Source organism: Phodopus roborovskii, unplaced genomic scaffold, assembly GCF_943737965.1.
Source record: "Phodopus roborovskii unplaced genomic scaffold, PHOROB, whole genome shotgun sequence".
Lineage (NCBI taxonomy): Eukaryota > Metazoa > Chordata > Mammalia > Rodentia > Cricetidae > Phodopus > Phodopus roborovskii.
Window position 1 is genome coordinate 24,952,337 of NW_026125295.1, and position 24,882 is coordinate 24,977,218.

A 24,882-nucleotide genomic window follows, 5' to 3' on the forward strand; every position below is an offset into this window, starting at 1 on the left:
ACAAATTTGTAATGCAAACTTTCAATATTATAAATTTGTGGTTTGATATTTCAAACCCTCTTTACAAAAATATCTTTAAAATAGTTTTATTGGCATAGAACTAATTATATGGCCTCAAGTTACTGATCCTTATCTTGATGTTTTGACACGTCTAAATTATTAAATGACTACTACAATCTAACTAATTAACAAATCCTTACTTTTTTGGTAGGTTGTATGTGTTCCTGAGTGTATTTAATTTAAAACTGATCTGTGCTGGTATAGTTTTGCCTTGTATGCCCAATCCTCTGAGTTCAAATCCCATTAGTGCCCCTACCTCCCAAAAAAAAAACTATCCTCATGACAAATTACAAGTATACAATACAATACTGCAGTGAGCCAACAGAGAGCGGTGCACACCTTTAATCCCAGCACTTGGGAGGCAGAGGCAGGGAGATCTCTGTAAGTTTGAAGCCAGCCTGGTCTACTGAGTTTGTTCCAGGACAGGCTCCAAAGCTACAGAGAAATCCTGTCTGGAAAACCAAGAGAGAGAGGGAGGGAGAGAGAGGGAGAGAGAGGGAGAGAGAGAGAGAGAGAGAGAGAGAGAGAGAGAGAGAGAGATACTTCACCATGATGCAAATCAGGCCTTCAGGAACTTAAAAGATTTTTACAGAACACAAAGCTTTGAAACACTGTGCAGTTGACTTTAAAAAATTTATTATTTTATGTGTATAAGTTTGCCTGAACATACGTGTGTGTGTGTGTGTGTGTGTGTGTGTGTGTGTGTGTGTGTATGTGTATGTGTGTGCGCGTGCGCGTGCGCCTGGTATTCACAGAGACCAGAAGAGGCCATTAAATCCTTTGAAACTATTACAAACAGTTGTAAACTACTGTGTGTGTGTGCTAAAACTCAAACCCAAGACTTCTAGAAGAACAGCCAGTTCCTTTAACTGCTGAGCCACCTTTCCAGCCCCACACTGGACTGTGTTAACTACTTAATGTTTTACATTATATATCCTCCATAAGCACTCACATGGTCCTTTGCAATTTAATAGTTTAAGAGCTAATGATTTCATTATTCAGTGGTTAAAATTCTTTACTAAGTATAGTTTCCTTTTACCTAAATATTTCTACATGTCATTCAACACAGCCAAGTAATTCTGACATAATAGATAAATGGCACCTAAAATCATTTTTTGCTGTTTTTCATTACATATGAATTGGTGTTATGCCTGAGTGTATGTTTGTGAGAGGGTGTCAGATCTTGGTGTTACAGACAGTTGTGAGCTGCCACATAGGTACTAGGAATTGAACCTGGGTCCTCTGGAAGAGCAGCATGTGCTCTTAACCATTGAGTCATTTCTCCAGCCCCTTAAAAACATTTATTTAATGACAGAAATTGACACTAAGATGTCTAGAAACTAGCTTCTCAATTCTATGCAATGATGTAGATGCTTTGCACTGAGATTTAAGTTTAGTTAGCCATTAAAAAAAAAAAAAAGCAACAAATAACCACATCAAGGCTCTCCTGGAGTGCTCACAAATGCAATATTAAACAATCAAGCAACTGAACACCTGTTGAGCTGTGTGCTGTCATCACACTGTAAGCAATTCTGCTACAAAGAGAAGACAAAATTTTACTCTGTCCTACTTTGAAAAGGAAGCAAAAATGGCAAAGACAACTTTTAAATATATTTATCTCATGTTTAATACAGGATCATTTAATACATACAGTAACTTCAGGAGTGCTGTTTTACATTTTACAAAAATAACAGTAAAAAAGAAACCAAAAACCTCAACCAAAGCCGCATATTCACAGTACAGACGGCAGTTACTGGGTTCCTGTTAGGTTTAAACACCTGCTCTTCATGCCAGTTTCTGCATGCAGAATAAAGCAGCAAACAAATCCAAGAATGTTTTAAGCAGCTGTACACCCATACCTTCATTGTACAGTTAAAAATTAGATAAAGATCAACCTAGTCTCAATATTACAGCCTAATTTTAATCTTGGAAGGGTATTTTAATCTGAAGTTCATAAAAATACTACCAAAACCCATTTAATAATGTACACATTAAATCCTACTTTCATATTTTGTAGTTTTAAAGACTCAAAGACTTAAAGATATTTTAAAATATTCTCTCTCACCAGGCAGGGATGGCACATGCCTTTAGTCCCAGCACTCAACACAGACAGAGGCAAAGGATCTCTGTGACTTTGAGCTAGCTACAAAGTGAGTTCCAAGACAGCCTGAGCTGTTATACAGAGAAAACCTGACTAGAAAAACAAAAAGAAACAAATGAAAATAATAAAAATTCTTTCCCAGGCTGGAAAGACGGCTCAATGGTTTCAATGGTTAGAAGTATACTATGGAGCACTCATGTCAGGCAGCTTGCAACCATCTGTAAGCCAAGCTCCAAGAAATCCAATGCTTCTGGTCTCTGCAGGGCCTGGTGGTGCATGCCTTTAATCCCAGGACTCTGGGGAGCAGGGGTGACCAGGGGTGGGCAGAGGCAGATGGATCTCGTGAGTCTGAGGTCAGCCCGGTATTGTAGTGAGTTCCAGATAGCGAGAACTCTGTAGACACTCTCCCAAAAACAAGCAAACAAAAAAACATGCAGGCAGGCAGTGATGGCACATTGCCTTTGGAGGCAGAGGCAGGTAGATCTCTGAGTTTGAGGCCAAACAGGTCTACAGAGTACAGAGTGAGTTCTAGGACAGACAGGCCTACACAGAGAAACACTGACTCAAAAAAAAAAAAAAAAAAAAAAAAAAAACCTAGACAAATAGTTTTTTTTCCTTATTCCATTTAAATAAAATTAAGGATTGGGGTATAGTAGTACTAGACTTTATTCCCAGGGCTTGGTGGGCATATCTCTGTGAGTTCAAGGCCATTCTGGTCTACATAGTAAGTTCCAGGATGGCCAGGGTTAGTGAGATCCTGTTTCAAACAAACTAGCAAATAAACAATTATGGGGTTGGAGAGAGTGATCAAAAATGATCATTGCTCTTACAGAGGATCAGATTTGGTTCCTAACATTAAAGTTGATGGGGCTCACAATCTCCTATAATTGCAACTCAAGAGGACCCAGTGCCCTCTTCTAGTCTCCATAGACATTTACATGTACATGTGTACTCACACGCATACACACACAACACACACATGCGTGTGTACACACACAAAACCAGTAATAAGTAAATCTTAAATATTAATTAACAATAAAAAAGACCTGAAGTGAGCATGGTGAGACAAGTCTGTGATTCCAGCATTTGAAGGCTGATCTTGGAGTAACAAAGGTAGTGAGTTCCAGGACAGCCTAAGCTACCCAGTGAAATCCTGTCTCAGAAAAAAATAACAAAAATATTTCAGTGAGCAACAGAAAAAAGAACTCATATTTCTATGCTTTTTGCCTAATCAGATACTAAGAAATCTCTTCTACCTGGGTATTTCACTATAAATTTTCTTAAACCAATTTAAATTTAAAGATAAATTAATATGGAATAATATCTGGGTGCTCTAATGATGTACTACAAACTGTGAGCAAACGCTAAAGGTGTACTAAATAAAAATACCTGAATTTATTTTTGGTTTTTTTGTAAATAAAATGTGTAGCCCAGGCTTGTCTCAACCTCATGATCTGCCTCTTTCAGCAAATTCTACTGGCATGTGCCACCACAACCAGCTTGTTTATGGGGTTTTTTGGTTTTGGTTTTTTTTTAAACAGAGTTGCACAGTGTAGCCCTGGCTATCCTGGAACTCACTCTGTTGACCAGGCTGGCTTCAAACTCAGAAGAGATCCACCTGCCTCTGACTAAATGCTAGGATTAAAGGCATTAGCTGCTACCACCTGATCCTTAGTCTACTTTTAACAATCAAATTGTATTCCTCAATAAGAATATTACAAACTGCACTGATATTTAGTATTCCTGACATAGAAAATAACATCTATACTTAAAGATAAGTCCACATTTCACAAGCAAGGTAATTTTGGAATCATCACTATAAAATGTACATATGCAAACAGACTTGAATAACTTACATCAGATAATTGTGCATCTTTGTTTATGGTGAAATAATATTTAACTTTTGTTAATATTTAGATGCCAATAGTTTTATATATATATAATGTATATATATTTTTTTCCAAACAGAAATGTGGATGACACAGAATATTAGTTTAACCTAACTAGTAATCAGAAAGAAATGACACACAACTTTTTACTGATTAGAGTGTCTAAGATTCAAAATAAAAACATATAGACAATACTCTTCCTACCAGTGAGTTCATTGCCCTTTGCAATGTACTCAAAACCTTTTATTCTGTTTTAAAAGGAAACATATACATGTGTAAGCACATACGTAAGAGAAAAGCTACTCTCAAATATTACTGGTAAGAAAATAAACAGCCTTTAGAAAAACACCATTTTGCAATATGACCTTAGAACTGAGGACATAACTCAGCAGTAAAGGGCTTGCCTCATATACATGAGGTCCACCTCTCTGGGAAAAAAAATCATACACATTCAGTAATATGACTCAGTAATTTTCTGATTTTTGTCTGATGGAAATAATCTGACAAATGAGCAAAAGGGTACAAAAATGTTCAAAGTCAAGTATCCCTAAGAAGAAGCAGAAAAATGAGTTCTAAGACAGGCTAGTCAAGATCTAGGATACAGCAATATCCTGTCTTAAAAAACAAAGAAGGTGCTTACACCTGTAGTCCCACCAGTTGGAAGACTGACACTGGAAGACCACCATAAGTATGAATTACATAGTGAATTCGAGGCCAGTATAAAAAAACAAAGTGAGAGCCTATCTCAAAACAAAACTCTTAAGCAAAAATGCCATAGTAGTGCATGATAATTAATAATCTTAGCATTTGAGATGCAGAAGAAGTATTCAATGCAAACATGAGCTACATAAGACCTTATTTCAAATTACAAATATGGGCAGAGAGACAGTTCAATCCTGGCATCCATGGTGGAAGAAGACCTAATTCCTGAAAGTTGTCTTCTAATTTGCATAAGCACCCTGTGGCTATGGGCACACCTACTCACAATACAGATACACCCACACACACAGATATACCCACACATAAATAAATAAAAGTTTAAAACTTTGTAAAGGAAAAAATAGAAACATTTAAAAATGGAGAAAACATAATGACTATTATCAAAAAAACTGGTATATTGTCTATACAATGGGTAACATAAACTAGCCTCTTAAAATGTTGCAGAAGTATCAAAATAAGAAAAAGTATTCATTATTTTATGTTAAAAAATACAATGTGGGGCTGGAGAGATGGCTCAGAGGTTAAGAACACTGGCTGTTCTTCCAGAGGTCCTGAGTTCAATTCCCAGCAACCACATGGTAGCTCACAACCATCTGTAATGAGATCTGGTGCCTTCTTCTGGCCTCCAGGGATACATGCAGGCAGAGTATAATAAAAATAAAAAATAAAAAAAATACAATGTATATAAAAAGTTTCACTGAGAAGTAAAATACAGTACACTTTGGTTTCTTTGTCAAAATTCCTTTTGTAAGACAGGCATGGTGTTGCAGTTTGAGAGGCTGGCCTGGCTAGACACCAAGACCCCAATCTCAAAGAGAAAAACAAAAAACTCTATTATTGTGTATACTAGGTGAACTTAAAATACAATATATCTGAATTTTTGATCAAGAAGATTCATTAGATACTAAGTACTATTTGATGAGATGTAGAGAATATATGTCAGTACCTCATCTCATCCTCTTTGAAAAGGGATCCTTGAAACATCCTGTGTACCTCTGGCAAGAAACATTAATGAAAGGCTCCTGGCCCAGCCCTCATACTTTTTGGCATCCTATTTCCTTCCACACACTGTCTAGATCTGTGAGTCATGCAGGGTAATCAAACTGCCTCTGTGAAATTGAAACTGATTAGCAAAAGCTAAAAGTTCTGTATTTTCTTATAAACTAATACTACAGGACCCAAGTAAGTCAATATGCCACCACCTATACATCCAAAAGATGGGGGTTGGGGACAAAGTATATGATGCCATCCTTTAATCCTCTAAATTTAGAGATATTTAAAGCCAGAGAACTCCAGACTTTTCAACTACATTTAATAAATACATTTGCCTTAAAATGAGTTTTGCTATGATGACTGGTTTAGTTTTCTGTTTTTCTTTTTGTTTTGTTTTGTTTTTTGTGTGAGACATGGTCTTGCTATACTGGCTAGTACTGGCTAGTCTGGCCTCAAACTCAGCATCCTCCTGCCTCAGGCTCCTGAGTAGCTGGGATTAGAGCCATATACTTCCATAACTGGCTCATTAACATTTTAAAATAGGATTTTCATTTTTCCAGACCATGAGTACTCGAGAGTACATGTGCGCAGATACACACAACCACACACACTGTTCTCATATAAATGCACACAACCACACACACACACAGTTCTATATAAGAAATGCACATGCACACACACAGGTTTCATAAGAAATGCACACACACACATATTCTCATATAAGAAATGCACACATATACAATTCTCATATAAGAAATGCGCGCACATACACACACACACACTTTCCCAAAGTGTCTGTAATTGGAAGTGATGACAGGATCCATCAGGCTGCTGCTTTACCTCCTGCACATCTCAGAATACAGAGATTCTGAGAGACTGAGAGGCTCATGGCCCTCAAATCTTCAGGGGAAAGGAGGGAGAAGGGAAGCAGATGAATAACATCAGAAAGGGATGAGCTATGAAAATGAATACTGCTCCAGTTCCTGACACCAGGTTTTGGGTCCAGATCTTTCTAGAGGCTTAGTAAATCCCTACTTGTGAATTACTAAGATGGTATCTTTACAATAAAGACATAAACAGTGGTAATTTAAACAGAGGGAAGAAGTTACAGAACTTTCCCAACACATCTACAGTTTAGATGATCTTCAGGGAATACCAGAAGACATAAAAGCATACACATTTCCCTGAACAAACACAAAAGAAAGAAAATAAGTCAAAGAAGGCATAGACGTGCTGGGCGTTGGTGATGCACACCTTTGATCCCAGCACTCAAGAGGTGGAGGCAGGTGGAGGCAGGTCTACAGAGCTAGTTCCAGGACAGGTTCCAAAGCTACAGAGAAACCCTGTCTCAAAAAACCAAAAAACCAAACCAAACCAAACCAAATCAGGAAAAAAAAAAAAAAAGTAACTCTCTAGCAACCAAAACAAATTTGTAACAGTCCCCAGAAAAGAAGCCAAGTTAGAAACTCTCTAGAGACAGCAATTTGCAGCTGTTGGAAAAGAAAGGCTTGGTACCAATCTACAAGAATTCTATAACAACTATGAAAGTACTATACTATTAACTTTATCTCACACACTACACAATCAAAAAAAATTATAAATACAGGCAACACTTTGAATGTTATTAACCAGAACAGTGAGAAAATATGTACAGCAAAGCAGCATAGGCTCAATTAAAACAGTATTTTTTAAAAGAATTACAAATACTTACATTTTTCGTCGTCATGTCAAACTGTATTCTATTTAATATTCTGCATAGCCATTAAAAAACATACAAAAATAAAAACCTTCGTCTTCAACAATTCTTTAAAATATCCTGTTAAAGGGAAAAAGAGGGAGTAGTAATGTAATAATAGGCAATATTTTTGTCACATTTACTGGGACATGTAATTCTAAGTGAGTTATCCAAATTAATCCTTAGAACAGCACTAGGAAAATATGTATCATTTTTACCTCCATGCCAGTTAAATAATTTGACAAGTCAGCTCTGCTCTCAAGGGACCCAGTAGAGTTATACTATGTTGCTTAGATAATGCATGGAAAAAACATCAGGTATTCCTGGAGAAAGGGCTAATTCCAAGGTAAATCGGGAAAGGTACAAGATAAACCTTGAGTATTTTATTGTTTCAAAGGACAAAATGTTCAAACACTGACAGACACATGTAAAAATTATGTAAGGGCAGCCAGGTGATAGTGGCACACGCTTGTAATTCCAGCACTAGGGAGGCAGAGGCAGGGGTATCTCTGTAAGTTCAAGACCAGCCCTGGTATAGAGTGAGTTCCAGGACAGGCTCCAAAGCTATAAGAGAAACCCTGTCTGAAAAAGCAAACAAACAAACAAACAAAAAAAAAGAAAGAGAAAAATGTGCACAAGATATTAACATAATATTGAAATATCTCCTTATAAAATATATTAATTCAAAATTTCCAGTGAAGAAACCTTGCATGCACTACTTAAATGATCAAAGTTACCAAATGGCCACCAATAATTAGAAAAATCATCATGTGTCCTAAGAGCATTGAGATGGACATAATATCATTTCTGAGACATTACTGTCCAAAATGCAAAACCTAACCATGAAAACAAACAAAAAAAAATTAGAGAAATACAAAGAGAACGTTATTCTTCAAAATAATGGCCTAAACTGAATTCCTCAAAATCATTTGTGTCAAAAAAAAGAAAGAAAGAAAGAGAGAAAGAAAAAGAAAAGAAACAAAGAAAGCAAAGGAAGCTAAGAAACATCCATATTTAGAAGAAAAAAAAAAAAAAAGGAAAACGCAATTAGGTGTGTGATCTAAAAATAAAAAATAAACACTAGATCAGATAAACATGATTCCTAAGAAGACCACTAAAATACTTTAGGAGGCAAGTGGCATGATAACAAGGACTACATTTCAAATGAAAACTATATAGAAGTGAAAATAAAAGTATAAAAATGTATTAAAAAAGTATAAAAAAGTATAAAAGTATACATAAAAATATAAAAAGTATAAAAATGTTTATAATTGGTGAATCTGGTCAAGAGCATTCAGGAATAATCTTTGCTCTCCTTCTGTAGTTTTTCTCAGTTTTGTTTATTTGATCTTTGGAGAGAGGGTCACATATTTTTCTTTTAAAATTACTTTGCTAGCCATAGTAGCTCACACCTATAGTTTCATTATTTAGGAGCTGTGGCAGGAGAAATTACAAGTGTGAGGCCAATTTAGGCTAAATAGTTAACACAGTGATCCAAGCTAGCCTAAGCTATACAGTGAAATTCTGCCTCAAAAATAAATAAATCAAAGTGGAGTTTACTGAATTTTTAATATAGATTTTAAAGCACTAGGGTTAAAAGAAGGGCATTCAGAAAGAAAACAAATGCACACTTAAGAATGTAGAGGTAAAAAAATGTAAAGGTAAAAAGATCAATAATGGCATAACAAGAGCAGCCTGAGCTACATGAGACCCTGTCTCAAAAACCAACTGGGACAGAGAGATGGCTGAGAGTAAAGGTGTTTGTTGAATATTAGATTACTTTATGATCTACTACAATACAATATAGTTCTGACAGAAAATAAAGGTGTGTTTGCCATATAAAATATGATTTGGACTCATTAAGTTTTATGAATTTTCTATGTATAGATCGAAGGCAGAATTTATTCCCTATTATTTTTCTCTTCCTTAAGAAGTTGAAGGTGGCAATGAGTTCACTGAAACACTCTCCTCTCCTACCTCACAGATGGTCTGACCATATGACATATGACATATGACTTAATGCTGGCCAACAAGACATAAGCAAATACTAATGAAGTTGAGTTAGCAGATTTGGCTACAAGGGATCCTTTACCTCACTGAGTTCAGAACATGGTTGTGAACTCTATCTGCTTTTCTCTATCTGCTTCATTTTTGTACTCAGTACTTTATACTGTATTATATTTCCTAAAAGTCAGGCTTCTGAATGACATTATGCAATTCAAGCAAATAAAAAGAAACTAACAAAAGGCTGCTGGATATGTAGCTCTATAATTAGAGTGCTTACCAAAATTCTGGCTTAGACTATCCCAGGACCACACAGGAGAGTGTAAAGTTAAAAAAAAAATAAAATAAAATAGGAAATTAACAGAATCTATTTCAGAACACTATATTAAGAGGCTAACAATAAAATACTACTTAACCACATCAGTAAAAGTGACAGAGCCAAGGATAACTGTGTTTAATATTCTCTTTGAATCTTCTTACCAGAGCTCAGCACAGACTGGAATCGTTTTCTAAATGATAAATCTTTAAAATAAAGCCAAAGGTGCCTAAGTGTTTATTGAAAAAATTTACCATTATACTTCTGTGCCTTAATTTGTTTTCTGCCAAGCATTAAAGGCATACGTACCTCATTAAATAAGACAATACATATAATACAACTAAAACACTGCCTAACGCAGGATAAACAATGGGGGGGGGGAGTTTCAATTTCCCACAAAAGTTAGTTTCCAAAATAAACAATGAATAATCTGCATGAATATAAAATGAAAAATACAACATAAATCCCAATTTTCAAACATAAGAAGAAAAAAAATTTCAATTACAATTTTAAAAGGTTAAGCACTCCTAAATGTTTTAAAAATTTTTTTCTTTTGTATTGACTAATGTAAAAATTACTTGCAAATTTTCAATATGTGACTTTAAACTTTCCAAAGTGTGAAGAAGATCAAGGGACACAAAATGCTTTCAGAAGTGGCAATCTTTGGCAATGCTGATGAGTCTCGGATACAAACCAGCCATGTGTGCTGATGCATGATGCTTATCCAAGCTCAACAACTGCACACTCCTTTCTGTTTCCAAGGTCTTCTGTTAGTTACAAATCTAACTTAGATTTCTTCTTCCAGCTTCGTGAACACATTATGTCAAACTCCAAAAAAAAAAAAAAAAAAAAAAAAAGTCCATCTTTCAACCTCACCATCTGCCATGATCTCTTGTCAACTTTCAGACAGATGGCCTCAACATGCAAGCCTTTTTACATTCTGATCACAACTTAAGGGGCTTCAGCATAAAACCCAAGATGATATACTAACCAAAGCAATACTCACTTTGTTCAGGATTTGTAGACTTTCTAATAATGCCAGTAAAAGAAGCCACAAAATCAAAATTTATCAAAGTAACATGTAATTAATAGGCATTACTAATTTTAAATACATTCTAATGATTGAAAGTTTAAAAGTAAATGGCTTGAAACTCAACAGTAAAGCACTTTGCTTGACATGTATGAGACTCGGGATTGAATACCCAGCATCACAAAAACATATATATAAACAAATGAATTAATAATAATGAAGTACCATCCTTACTGGAAGTATAAATCAGGTAAAAAATGTGTGCTTAGTTCTTAACGGAACCATTGCCTATATCCCTTGCTGATTTAATTTCATTACCTTTAAACAGGAGAAAGGTGTAATTACTTGTGTGTGTGTGTGTTTGTGTGTGTGTGTGTGTTGTGTGTACATGAGTGTATATAGGCACACATGTGCCACAGCACAGGTGTTGAAGGAATTGGCTCTCTCCTTCCACCATGTAGGTCATGGGGGATTAAATTCAAGTTATCAAACTCAAACTCAGATCATCAACCTTGGCAGTAAATTTCTTCATGTATCCCACCAAGACCTAACAATTATCCTGATTTTCTCAAGGTTCACCAAAGACGCAAGTGCCCCCAAGGTTGGTTACAAATTGTTATTGGCCTTAAAAAAAAAAAAAAATTAAAAAAAGAGCTACACAAAGAGCTATTCAAAGATCTCTTTCTAAAAGAAAAAGGGGGGATATGATATAGGAATAATAGGGAAATAGGTAGATTATTGAATCTACTTTAATAAAAAAAACTACTAGTCTCACACACTAGTCACACACATGTATGTGCACACACATACATAGGAAATGTCAAGTATTTGCATTGCTGGTGGTAGAAATATAAAGTGATACAACTATGATGGAAAACGGTGGTTGCTCAAAAATTAAAAACTACCAAAGCTAGAGGTGTTAGTCAGTGGTACAGTGCTTACCTAATATGTATGAGGCCCCAGACACAATTCCCAACACTACAAAAACAAAATACCATAGTAATCATGTGATACAGCAATAACCCCACATTGGGTACATACCCAAAAGAACTAAAAGGGACTCATAACCAAGTCTCTGTGATAGGGTTTGAGGACAGGGTTTCACTATGCAGCCCTGGGTAGCTTACAACAGGCTCTGTTCACTAGACTGACCCTACACTTTTGATGATCCACCTGCCTCTGCACTCCAAGTACTGTGATTACAGGCAGCTGTCACCATGTCCTGATGGGGGAAGTTCTTCTGCATTTATGTTTCTCTTATTGGTTGATGAATAAAATACTGTGTGGCTAGTGGCCAGGCAGGAAGGATAGGCTGGACTACCAGAAAAGGAGAATTCTGGGAAGTGTAAGCAGAGAGGAGTCTCCACGTAGCCACTGGGAGGATAGGATGCTCCAGGCATTCTACAGTAAGATAAGTCCATGTGGAAATACTTAGATTAATAGAAATGGGTTAATAACTAAGACAGAGCTAGTCAATAAGAAGTCCAAGCCACTGGCCAAGAGTTTTATAATTAATATAGCGTCTGTGTGTTTATTTGGGGCTGAGAAGGGCGGCAGGACCTGCCGAGCCAAGAAGATCCTCTAACAATGTCCTGCTTTAAACATATATTTGTATGTTCATGTCCACAGCAACATTAGTCACAATAGTTAAGATGTAGGAAAAAACTATTCAAAATGAATTATAATCAATGTAGAGCATATAAGCACATAAATAAATGTTATAGTGCATTATAAAAAGCTTTAAAAGGAATGAAATCTCATATATGCTATAACACTGATGGAGCCTAAAGACATTATCACAAGTGAAATAAACCAGTCACTGAAAGATATGTGCTTTATCATTTACATGAGGTGACTAGAGAAGCTGACTTCATAAAAATAAAATGGTGGCTGCCAGGCTCTAGGGGAAATAAAAAGGGGTAGCTACTATTTAGCTGATACAGAATTTCAATGTTGCAGGATAAAAGAAGTTCTGAAGATAGCTGGTGGCTGGTAGTTGAACAGAGGCAAGAAATGTACTTGAAAACAGTAAACTATGTTTTTACTTATTTATTGTCTGGAGTGTTTGTTTGTTGAGACAAGGTTTCTCTATATAGCCCTGGCTATCCTGGAACCCACTCTGTAGAGCAGGTTGACCCCAAACTCAGAGATTAGACTGCCTCTGCCTCCCCAGTACTGGGATTAGAGGTGTGCACCACCACTGCCTGCTTAAACCATGTTCTTAAAAATAGTTCAGATATGTTGGGTGGTGGTAGTATGCATTTTTGAGCACTATAAAGTGATTACCTAGCATGGGAAGAGACCTGGGTTTGGGCAGGTGGGTGAACCAAAAAAGGCAGGCACAGAAAAACACAAATTAGCTACAAAGGACAACCACACTGCATGAGTTCTCTCAACAACACTTGAGATATCTCAAGTAATACCCTCAAGGTACTCAAGGATAGTATCAAACCAGAATATCAAATTAGTTTTCAAAATGCAGGTAGGGAGCTGGAGAGATGGCTCAGGGATTTAAGAGCACTTATTGCTCTTGCAAGAGGACCTGGGTTCGAGTCCTAGCACCTAAGTTTGACTACTAGCACCCAGATCAGGTAGCTTACAACTGCCTGTCACTACAGTTCCTGGAGCTCTGATGCCCTCTTCTGCCCTCCTGAGGCAGCTGCACACACAGGGCACAGAAACACATAAATACATATACATGAATACAAATAAATCTTTCTTTTAATGCAGGAGAAATAAAGATATTTTCAAATAGTTGACTTTCAAAGCCAAGCATGGTGTTGTACAACTTTAATCCCAGAATATGGGAGGACAGGAAAATCAAACATTCAGCTATTAAGTGAGCTCAAGGCAAGCCTGAATGACCTAAGACTGTGTCTTAAAAAAAATAAATAAACAGTTGACTTTCAATAGACATTCAATACAGACCTTTCAACAGCCAGTTATGGTGACACACACTTGCAATTCAAGGACTCAGAAGATAGAAGCAGAAGGATCAGGAATTCAGGGCAACCTCAAGTATTTATCATGTTCAAGGACAGTCTACACTACAGGATACCTTCCACAATATGTGCTTCTGCAAAAATAGCAACTACTCAAAATTCAAAGCAAATTCAAGATAGGAGAAACCACTAAAATAAAAAAGTATGAGTTCATGTAAACATTCATCAGTTATAGAAGATAATGCAACAGGGGAAAAGAAGAAAACAGAAGGAAATATAGCCTGGGCAACTATAAGAAGGTGGAACTTTGAACAGCACTTAAAATTTAAAAAAGTCATACATGATTCAGGGAAGTACTGAAAGTTTTAATTTATTAACTTCTTTTTTTTTTTTTTACACATGCAGAAGTCAGAGGGCAATTTTCAAGAAGTTAGTTCTCGCCTTCCACCATAGGTCCTAAGGATCAGACTCTGGTTCATCAGGCTTGGTTGATGGCAAGCACTTTCACCTGCTGAGCCAGCTCACTGGTATAGGAAGTACTGTTTAAAATTACATATGCTCCCTAAAAAGTTGGACAACCAATACGAATAATATGTATGCATATATGTGTGCATATATATGTACATATATACATACATAATAAGAATCATAAAAAGTAGGTGGGGTGGGCTGGAGATATGGTTCAGTGGTACATTGAGTGCTCTTTTCGAAGAACCCAGGTTCAAACAATCACCTGTAACTCCAGTCTCAGGGGAATCCAACAACCGCTTCAGATATTCTTGGAAGCCAGGCACGAATGCTATACACATACACTGAAGCAAAGCATTCACATGCACAGCAAATAAAATCTTTAAAAAACTATCCCTTTAATCCTAGCACTCAGGGGGCAGAGGCAGGTGGAGCTCTGTGAGCTGGAGGCCAGCCTGACTTACAAGGTCCAGGACAGGCAGTGTAGGAGGGAGGACAGCTTAGAAAAAGCATTAGAGGAACCAGAACTGTTAAGCACAAAGGCTGGAGTGTAATATTTAACAACCTGGTGATCCTTTGCTGTTCTAGTAGGAGCCAGTCTGCACCTGAATCCCCAAAATCCTGAGCATCATTTAGGCCCTAACCCTGAGCTTTGTCTCAGTGAATAAAACTCATTTTTATGAAAGAGGTCCCTTGTACTTTGCATCCTCCATCAATAGAACCAATTCTTATACTTATTACAAATCCTTCCTCCCTAGACCCATACCCTGAGCACTGTTTACCAGTCAATAGAACTCATTCTTATTGTAAAGGCACAGGCGCTTTGTTTGCTACTTTGCAAGGAAGTTTTGATGTAGCCACTCCTGAAGCTTAGCTGAGGCAACTGTCACATGGAGACCTTTTCCCAAAGTTTTACTGTGTTTAAATGTATAAGGAAAACAAAATATGAGGTCAGACTCTGGGCATTTTGACCCAGCACCTGCTAAAGTGATGTAGATTGAGTTTCATTCTTCATCTAGCTAGGATCATTTCCCTGCCAGCCACGACACTTGCAGGGACACCAACAAGCCAGGACTATATAGAAAACATATATATGTGTGTGTGTGTGTGTGTGTGTGTGTGCGTGTGCATATATATATATGTGTGTGTGCACGCGCATGTGCATATATATATATATATATATATATATATATATATATTGGAAAAGCTAATGAAATTCAAGCAAGGTCTACAGTATATTTAATAATATTGTGCTTCCTAGGCACAGTAGCAAATGCCTATAATCCCAGCACTTGGAAAGTGGAGGAGGACCAAGAGTTCAAGGTCATTCATCCTCGGCTATATAGCAACTTTAAATCGAGCCTGGACTATAAAAGAGATAAGACTCAATCTCACCAAGGGGAAAAAAAAAAAAAAGGCAAGAAAAGAAGCCAGGAGAGGTATGAATCAGTGGTTCCTGTTGTAGAGGATCTGGGGCCAATGCCCAACACCCACATGGCAACTCCCAACCACCTGTTAACTTCAGTTTCAGGAGACCAGAAACCTTCCTGTAGCCTCTGTGGGCACCAGGCATGCACATGCTGCACATAAACACATGCAGGCAAAACACTCATACACAGAATACAATAAACCTAAAGAGAAAAATTCCACACTGGAAAACACATGGTCAAGAAAATGAAAAGATAGCTCAGCAGGGCACACACCTTTAATGAGGCAGAGGCAGGTGGATCTCTTAGTTAAGAACAGCCTGGAGCTACGCAGAGAAAGGGTACCTCAGAAAAAGAGGGGGGAGCGGAAAGGGGGAAGACATGCTGTCACAGTCTAAAAGATATGCAAAAGTTGGGATAAAGGATTATTATTTAAAAAAAAAAAAAAAACAGGCATGATAGCTTACATCTTTAATCCAAGTACTCAAGAGGCACAGACAAGGGGTCTCTGTGAGTTCAAAGACAGCCTGGTCTACAGAGGGAGTTCCAGGTCAGTCAAAAACATAGTAAAACCCTATCTTAACAAAAATCCAAAACTATAAATAAAAATCTACTGATGTTAGTTAACATTATATTACCAATTGCAATAAGCTTTCTTGGTTTTTTGCTGTGAGCAAAAAACCTGAGAAACATATGGAGGGAAGATATACTTGGGTCACAGTCTCAGAAGTTTCAGTCTATGGTAGGCTGGTCCTGTATTTCTGGATTGGTGGGGATGCAAAGAGACCTTCAACTAATTGCAGCAAGGAAGCAGAGCAAAAGAATGCCTGAAGTAGCTGCTTTCATTTTCTGCTTTTATTCCACTTAGGCTCACATTTAGAGAAGGTCTCCATTCCTTAGTTAATCCTCGTTAGAAATACCTTCACAGACATACCAAAACTATCACCTTGCTAATTTCTTAAGTACTGGTTCTTTTTTTCCTTTCTCAATGTGAGAGTGTCTGTATATGTGCAGGTGCCCACAGGTCACGAGCCAGGCACTGGAGTTACAGTGCCTGCTGGAGTACAGGCATATGTGAATATCTGGTAAGAGTGCTGGGGTCTTAATTCTGGTCCTCCAATAAAGCATGAGCGCTCTTTACTAACCTGAGGCATCATTCCAGCTCCTCCTAGGCACTTCTTGATCCAAATTAGCTGGTGATCAAGATTAACCACTATGAGCTTAAGAGACAGATCACTGATTAGAGCACTTGCTGCTCTTCCAGGACATGAATTCAATTCCCAACACCCACATCTGCCATCACACAACTGCCTGTAACTCCAGTTCCAGGGTATCCATCACCCTCTTCTGGCCTCCATTGTCACCTGCACTGGTGTGTATATCTATACACAGACACAAAGCCATAACAGTTTAAAAATAAAAAAGATTGACCATCATACTCTTCTTGGTGGTTATACAGCCATATACAGCTAAACAAAAGGACTATTCTGAGAAATATACTGTTATACAAACGGTATCACAGAGCTTATTTATACAAACCTCGATGGCACAAATTACACATTATGGTGATACTGTTGCTTGCATAATACATGCATGTGATATAAGTCTATTTTTTGTTCCTAGGGCCATGGAGATCAACCTAATCAACACAAAGTATATGAGGCTGGAGGTAGCATAACAATGGTTACAATACTTTCTTTTTAATAAGGAGAAAGTACATACTCTAACATGATGATTAAAAAGCATAATAAACGGACTGGTAACATGATTTATTATTACTACCAAGTATTATGTACTGTACACAATTATATTCATTATATTACTGTATGACCAGTAGCATAATGGGTTTTGTTCATATGAGCATCTTCACCAATATATTAATAAAGTGCAGGACTACAAAGGACTAATCACCAAGTAGTAGGATTTTTTTTCCAGAGACAGGGTTTCTTTGTGGTTTGGAAGCTGCCTTAGAACTAACTCTTGTAGACCAGGCTGGTCTCGAACTCATAGAGATCAGCCAGCCTCTGCCTCTGGAGTACTGGGATTAAAGGTGTGTGTCACCACTGTTGCCATTATACCTTTATGGAACCACTGTCTGTATGAGACTACTGCTGTTAACTGAAACATTATGCAGCTCATGACTCTACTACAGTTCTGTAAAATTGTTAACACAAGGCTAGTAAGATGTCAGTCACTACAAAGAACGGAAACCTTACCTAGTATCCCTAGCACCCACGTAAAAAAGCCAGGTACAAAAGCACACATCTGTAACCCCAGCACTGGCAGGGGATGCCTGGAGCTTGCTGCATACATACATATGCAGACAACACATGAACACATATATGTACAACATACACAAAAACCTGTGGAGATGGAATAATGACTACAGCAAAATACTGTACATTTCTTTCATAATTTCCTATGACCTAAAATTAGTTCAAAGTCAAACATTGGCTGGGGGATGTGGCTCAGTTAGAGTATTTGCTGAGCATGAATAAAGCTCTGATTTCATTCCCCAGCATAACACAAAAACAAGACAAATGCAGTGGTGCATGCCTATAATTCCAGCACTCAGGAGGAGCTAGAAGAAGGATCAAAAGTTTAAAGTCCTCCTCAGCTATTCAGTGTGTTCAAGGCCAACTTGAAATCTTGTATCAAAAAAGGAAGGAAGGAAGAAAGGAAGGGAGGAAGGGAGGGAGGGAGGGAGGGAGGCAGGGAGGGAGGAAAAAAAAAGAAAAAGGGGAAAAAGAATTATTGGAGCTGGAGAGATGGTTCAGTGGTTAGGGATTTTCTGCTCTTCCAACAGACCCAAAATTGATTGCCAGCACCCATATCTAGTGTCTTGAAACTGTAACTTCAACTCCTAGAGATCCAACATTTTCTTTTTGGCCTCTTGAGGGTATCCCCCTACACACACACACACACACACAATATATATATATATATGGAGAGAGAGAGAGAGAGAGAGAGAGAGAGAGAGAGAGAGAGAGAACACTAATGTAGCATACACAAAGCTCTGCTATTCCCAGCACTGCAAGTGGGAAGGAGGGAGAGAGACAGGAAAGATGGGAGGAAGGGAAGTGGAGAGGGAGACAGGAAAGAAGGGAGCATGAGAGGGACAGGGGTTATAGTTACAAAAGAGTAAAAAGAGGTAAGGATCAAAATTTTTCCAGTCCCTAAGTCAGTAATGGCATTTTGGGAAGAAAGGATTCAGGACCAGAAAGAGGTACTACAAGTATGCTAGGAATTATCTGTCTGAGAAAGGTAGGTATATTTAGTGAAAATTCATCAACTGGTATGATTATTGCATGCACAATTAAATCTATCACATTTCCCCCCCAATTTTTTTTTTTAAACTATTTACTTTTTATTTTCTGTGCAAGGTTATTTTTGCCTGCATGTGTGCTGGGCCAGCAGAGGCCAGAAGGGGGCATCCAATCCCCTAACTAGAGGTGTTAGCATTGTATTGGTGCTGGGACTTGAACCCTGGTCCTCTGGAAGAGCACAAGTGCATTTTAACCACTACATCATCTCTCCAGCTCATTAATTTTTTTAAAGAGTTATTTACTTTATTTTATGCATGAGTATTTGCCTGCATTTATGTGCACCATGTGCTTGCCTAGTATCCTGGGATGCCAGGTGAGTGCCAAATCTCCATAACAGGAGTTGTAGGCAGTTGTGAGCTGGGTCTTCTGCAAGAGCAGCAAGTGCTCTTAACCACTGAACCATTTCTCCAGCCCTCCACCTCAAGTATTTTTTAAGATGGCTTTACCTCCAGGAATAAAGATACGAGAAAGATTTAAAAATGCTTTCAGTTTAAAGCAGTAAAATACTACTATAACAAGTCAAAAAGGCAAACCTGGGACACTAGGCCCATGGGAGTCCTGAAAGTAAACCCAACCTTCTGTGGGGCCATAGAAATGGCCACTTCAGAGTTTCGCCTGCCCTTGCTCTTCCAAGATGGAACAACAGGACTCCTGGCCTAAGATGTGAATGCCACTGGATGACTGGCTTAGGATGTGGTCCTTGCACATCCTGCCTGAACAATAGAATGCTTACCTCAAGAGATAATTACTTGATGTTTGGGGTATTGAGAAGGTAATTACGCTTGCTTGTTCTTTGTATCTTGGTAAAGAAGTCTTTTGCTTCCTCCCCCTCTTTTGTTGGGAGTTTAAAAAGACTGTACACAATAAACATGGGAAGTTCAGTATTCCGCATGCCCTCTCTTTTCACCTGTCATTCCTTTTCTTAATCCACACTCCCCACCTCAGGTACAAAAGTGGGCAACGACAACCTACTACTCCTCATTTTGGACACCAGATCTCCTGTCTAGTTTTTGTTTAGTTGTTTTTGGTTTTTGGCCCTAGCTGTAGACCAGGTTGGGCTCAAAACTTAGAAATCCTCCAGTCTCTGCCTCTGATCACTGAGATAAAAGGTATGCACCACCACCACACCTGGTTTAGATCGCCTATCTTTTTAAAACTCTTAATTAGAGAGCTCTCCAACTCAAATAAGATTCACAATTTGTAAAGATGATGGCTAACACTGTCAAATTGACAGGATCTAAAATCTCAAAGAGACAAAGCTCCGAATACATCTATGAAGAACTGTCCAGATAAGGTTAACTGGGGTACCCACCATAACTGTGAGCTGCACCTCTGGGTTGGGGGGTCTCAGACTGCATAGCTATGGGGACTACAAGCTGTCATCCCTCTCTGCATCATGACTGCAGCTGCAAGGTGACCAACTGCTTCAAGCTCTTGCTGCCCTGACTTATCCACCACAATGGACTATACCTCAAATAATAAGCCAAAGAAAACCCTTCCCTCAGTGGTTAAGAGGACTTGCTACTCTTTCAGAGGAAAATAAGCACCTAGCACCTAGGTGGCTCATAACTGCCTATAACTCCAGTTCCAAAAGATCCGATAATCTTTTCTGGCCTCTACACATGGCAGAAACACATGCACATACATACATACATACAAATAACAATAAAATTAATCTTTTTAAAAATAAAAAGATAAACCTCTCCTTCCTTAAGTTGCTTTTGCCAGATATCACAATAATAAGACAAGTAACTACAACAGTGTGAATTACAAAGTACAAACTGGGCATGGTGACTCACTCCTATAATCTCAGCACTCCATAGGAAGAGGTAGGCAGATCTCTGTGAGTTTGAGGCCAGCCTGTTTTATACAGGAAAGTCCAGTCCAGCTTGAGCTAGACAGTGAGACCCTATCTCAAAAGGAAAAAGAAGAAGAAAAAGGAAGAAAGAAAAGAAAAAGGAAGGCTTCTAATTTTAGACATAAATACTTCATTCACTAAAAGCAGACTGGTTACTCAAAACAGATTAATTTTGAATTCATCCAAGTAACTACCCATAAAATAGGCACAAGAAGAAAGCATTACTAAATGTCAAGCCAAAAATCCCTCCATCCTTCTTGGAATAAAATTCAAAACATGAAGGCTGCCAAGCAGTGGTGGCTCAGGCCTTTAATCCTACCACTTTGGAGGCAGAAGCAGGTGAATCTCTTTGAGTTCAAAGCCAGCCTGGTCTATAGAGCAAGTTCCAGGACAGCCAAGGCTAAAGAGGAACTCTGAAACTCTGTCTCAAAAAAAAAAAAAAAAAAAAAAAAAAAAAAAGGCTGGGAGATGGTAAAGTGCTTACCATGTAAACATGGGGGCCCTAGTTCAGATCCTTAGCACCCACATGCAAATGCCAGGTGCAGTGGCATGTGCCTGCAATCGCACCAGGGAAGCAGGGATAGGAAGATTCCCTGGTGCTTGGTGAATGGAAGTCCAGTCAAGTCAGTGAGCTCCAGGTTCAATGAGAGACTGTCTCAAAAAATAAAGTGACAAATGATTGAGGAAGACTCTTGACATTCACCTCTGACCTCGACATTCATGTGTGCACACACATGCACCTGCAGTTGCACTGCATGGGCACACACACACACACTCACACACACAAACACATACAAACCAAAAACTCAAGAAATGTTCTATATAAATGAAATAGTTCTTTGTTTTTATTCAAGAATAAACTGAGTTAAAGCAAGCTTCAAATTCTTTGTACAGTGAAATTATATACGTACATGTTTATATATTTACATAAATATATAGATATAGACACACAAACATATACATACCTAAACAGTCTATAAAGGCTCTCTCTGTTCAGCAGTTTGTCTGTCACAATGCTTACTTCAATACAAACCTAAAGGGAAGAGAGAAAAGTATCTTTTTGTGTAATATTTCCTACTTTTATAATAGAGATTACATTACCACTCATGTAATACACTATTTTCTTAGTTACATATTTAATTAACCAGGCAGACCCGTACCCCTATTTGTAACAGCAACATTAGCCACAGCATCGATATTAAGTACTGAGACTAGTAACAGCGATTACAACTGCTATTGTATCTTCATATTCCCTTTGAAATACTTAATTTCTTTTCTTTTTTTCCAATAACTTTTACATTTATAAAATGTATCTTCTTTGCTTTGGGGGGAGCACACTTGCCACAGCACCTGTGTGGAGGTAAGATGGTAATTTTATGGAGTCAGTTCTTCTTTCCCTTTCACCTGGGATTGGCATTGAAGCTCTATCATCAAGCTTGGACGGTAAAAGCCTTTCCATCAACCATTTTGCCAATACTTTTTCAACAGCCTTTAGGTCTTATGTCATTTCATAGTATTCCTCTTTACTTTTGATTTACACAGATTTAATTTTGTAAGTCAAACCTGTAATGTAGCAAGAGAAAACTAAGCCTTAAATACTTAGTTACAAAAAAAAATCTGTTTAGGATGGAGAGATGGCTCAGCAGTCAAGAGCTCAATTCCCAACACTCACAACCACCCAGAACCCAACTCCAGGAATCTGACACCTCTGGCTTTCTTAAGGCAGTTGCACTCAAATGGACACACCTGCACACAGATACTCACATATACACAATTTTTAAAAAATAATACAAGTAGCTGGGTGGTAGCAGTGCATGCCTTTAATCCCAGTACTCAGGAGGGAAAGGCAGGCGGACCTCCGTGAGTTTGAGCCAGCCTGGTCTACAGAGCAAGTTCCAGGACAGCTAGGGCTATTACACAGAGAAATCCTGTCTTAAAAAAACATAAATGCACAAATGTTATTCAAGTAACTTTGTCTCTGAAACTATAAAACCTCTCAAAATGACTTCTCAAAAATGTATAAATACAAATTATTTTGCAAACCATTTCTAAGGGTTCATTAACCTTCATTTAAAAGCAAGTATATTTGAATATTCTACCTTTTTTCTTTTTTTCTTTGTCTTTTTTTTTTGAAAAGAGCACAGGTGTGGAAAAGTTAGAGAATAACTTTAGGAGTGAGTTCTATCCATGCAACCTGAGGGTCCCAGAGGAGCTAGGGTCAGCAGTCTTAGTGACAAACTCTTTACCCACTGAACTATCTTGCTAGCCCAATGTACATTTAATCGACTTTTAAAAGTCTTTAATCCCAGAACTCGGGAGGCAGAGGCAAGTGGATCTCTGTGAGTTCAAGGCCAGCCTGGTCTACGGAGCTAGTTCCAGGACAGGCTCCAAAGCTACACAGAGAAACCCTGTCTTGAAATAAATAAATAACATTAAATTAAATCCTTACAAACTCCCAACCTAGTTTCTTCTGAGATCCTTATAACACATACTGCAGTGCATCTAAAAGATTATGAAAAGAATGCACATTCTATTTAAAGGTGGGGTTTTGTCATTGCTCTCTTATTTTTCTGGTGCTGGGCATCCAACTAGAGTTTAGGTAATTAGCCTACCCCTGTGCTATGGCCCAGCCCTTAAGCTGTATTGCGAGCTCCTAGCTCAGTTAAGAATTTTGGCTGCATGGGTGAAACTCGAATATGCCAAGCACAACACATTCAAAGGGTGGAGGGGAGGGATTTATAGTCACAAAATATCAGTATGAATAATTAAAACCCAATTTCCTTTCTTAAGTAAACAGCGTGTAATTAAGGCAACTGGAGTTTAGTAAGTCTCGGGCTGCATTCCTGAAACTGCAACCACATGCCAGCACTGTGCTAGACACCTTGTCTGCCCTAACACTAAGCTAGTTCCAGGCACAAGATGTTCTCAAGCAAAGTCGGTCCAGAGCCAATACACAAGCGCGACAGAACCTGGGGTCTGGCAGTTGAATTTATCTCCTGATGCAATATGAAAATGGATACTTGCACGCATTAATTCTAGTAATGGTACAGTGGCATAAAGCTTTACCTAAACCGTTTATGTTAACCAGAGAAATGGAAAAAGCAAAATGCAAATAGATTAAGTTAACATCTCATATTCAACTTTGAATTCTGGCACACTGAAAGAAAGACAAATAAGACCGTATTTCCTAGTTGAGATGATTTAAAACCATTAGGAGAACAGAGAACAAGTGACCCAGAAAAACTTACAAGCCAAATGACAAACAGCAGCTGACCATGTAGAGGACGGAAAGTATGTGGACTAGGGAGTCCGAGCCCCTTGAGACGGAATGGGGGAAGACAAGTATTCAAAGGCTCACAGGCACTTTCAGCAACCATTATGGAAAAAGAATGAACCAGCTAACCGTTCCTGGCTGTGGCAACAGCGTTGGGAATCAAATTCAGGGCCTTGGGAATGCTAAGCAAACACTTTGCCACTGAGCGACAGCCGGGCTATGAGCCTGGTAACTATTTCAACTGAAGAGGTGAAACAATGTAGGGGTCCAGAGTCTCGCGGGGCATCCAGGGTAGTTACATTTAATAGAGGTGAGCTTTGTTTCAAGTGCATCCCAGAGATTAGACCTTTTCTCTATCGAAACGCCACCACCACCCCCTCGCAGAGGCAGATCTGGTTCACAGATGAATAAACCGAGCCCACACAAAGCACAGGAACACGGACCAGTAAGTGTCCACGCACTTCCCTGTGCCATCTCCAGGCGGGAGCCCACGGCACTGGTGCACAGCAACCATGGGCCTTGCCGAATTCCTCCGATCCGAGAACTCGGGTGGAGAATGGAGCCTCTATGAAAAAGGAAAAGTTACTTTGGGGAGCCTGGGGGTCTTCCAGGGATGTAGAGCTTTGGAACTCTTGAGAAGCACCCGGCATAGACAGACCGAGGTTTGTGGATCACGAAGCGGGGAGGAAAAGTCAGAAGCCCTGAGTGAAGAGCCAAAGTCAGCTCTTGCCCTTCCTGA

At 38.4% G+C, this 24,882-nt stretch overlaps 1 protein-coding gene across 5 annotated transcripts in view; it reads right to left on the reverse strand.

The window, feature by feature from the left end:
* Tfdp2 (transcription factor Dp-2) overlaps positions 1–24,882 on the reverse strand; it is a 100,800-nt gene that overhangs the window by 75,398 nt on the left and 520 nt on the right. For 3 of the 5 annotated variants that reach the window (XM_051206833.1, XM_051206843.1, XM_051206860.1), the window contains exon 2: positions 7,475–7,579. The exons of 1 other annotated variant lie outside the window; for it this stretch is intronic. In XM_051206833.1, the coding sequence (XP_051062790.1) occupies positions 7,475–7,489 (15 nt within the window). In that variant the 5' untranslated portion in view covers positions 7,490–7,579. Of the gene's footprint in view, positions 1–7,474; positions 7,580–21,834; positions 21,855–24,882 lie in introns of those variants that run through there. One more of the 5 variants, XM_051206839.1, reaches the window with a different exon arrangement.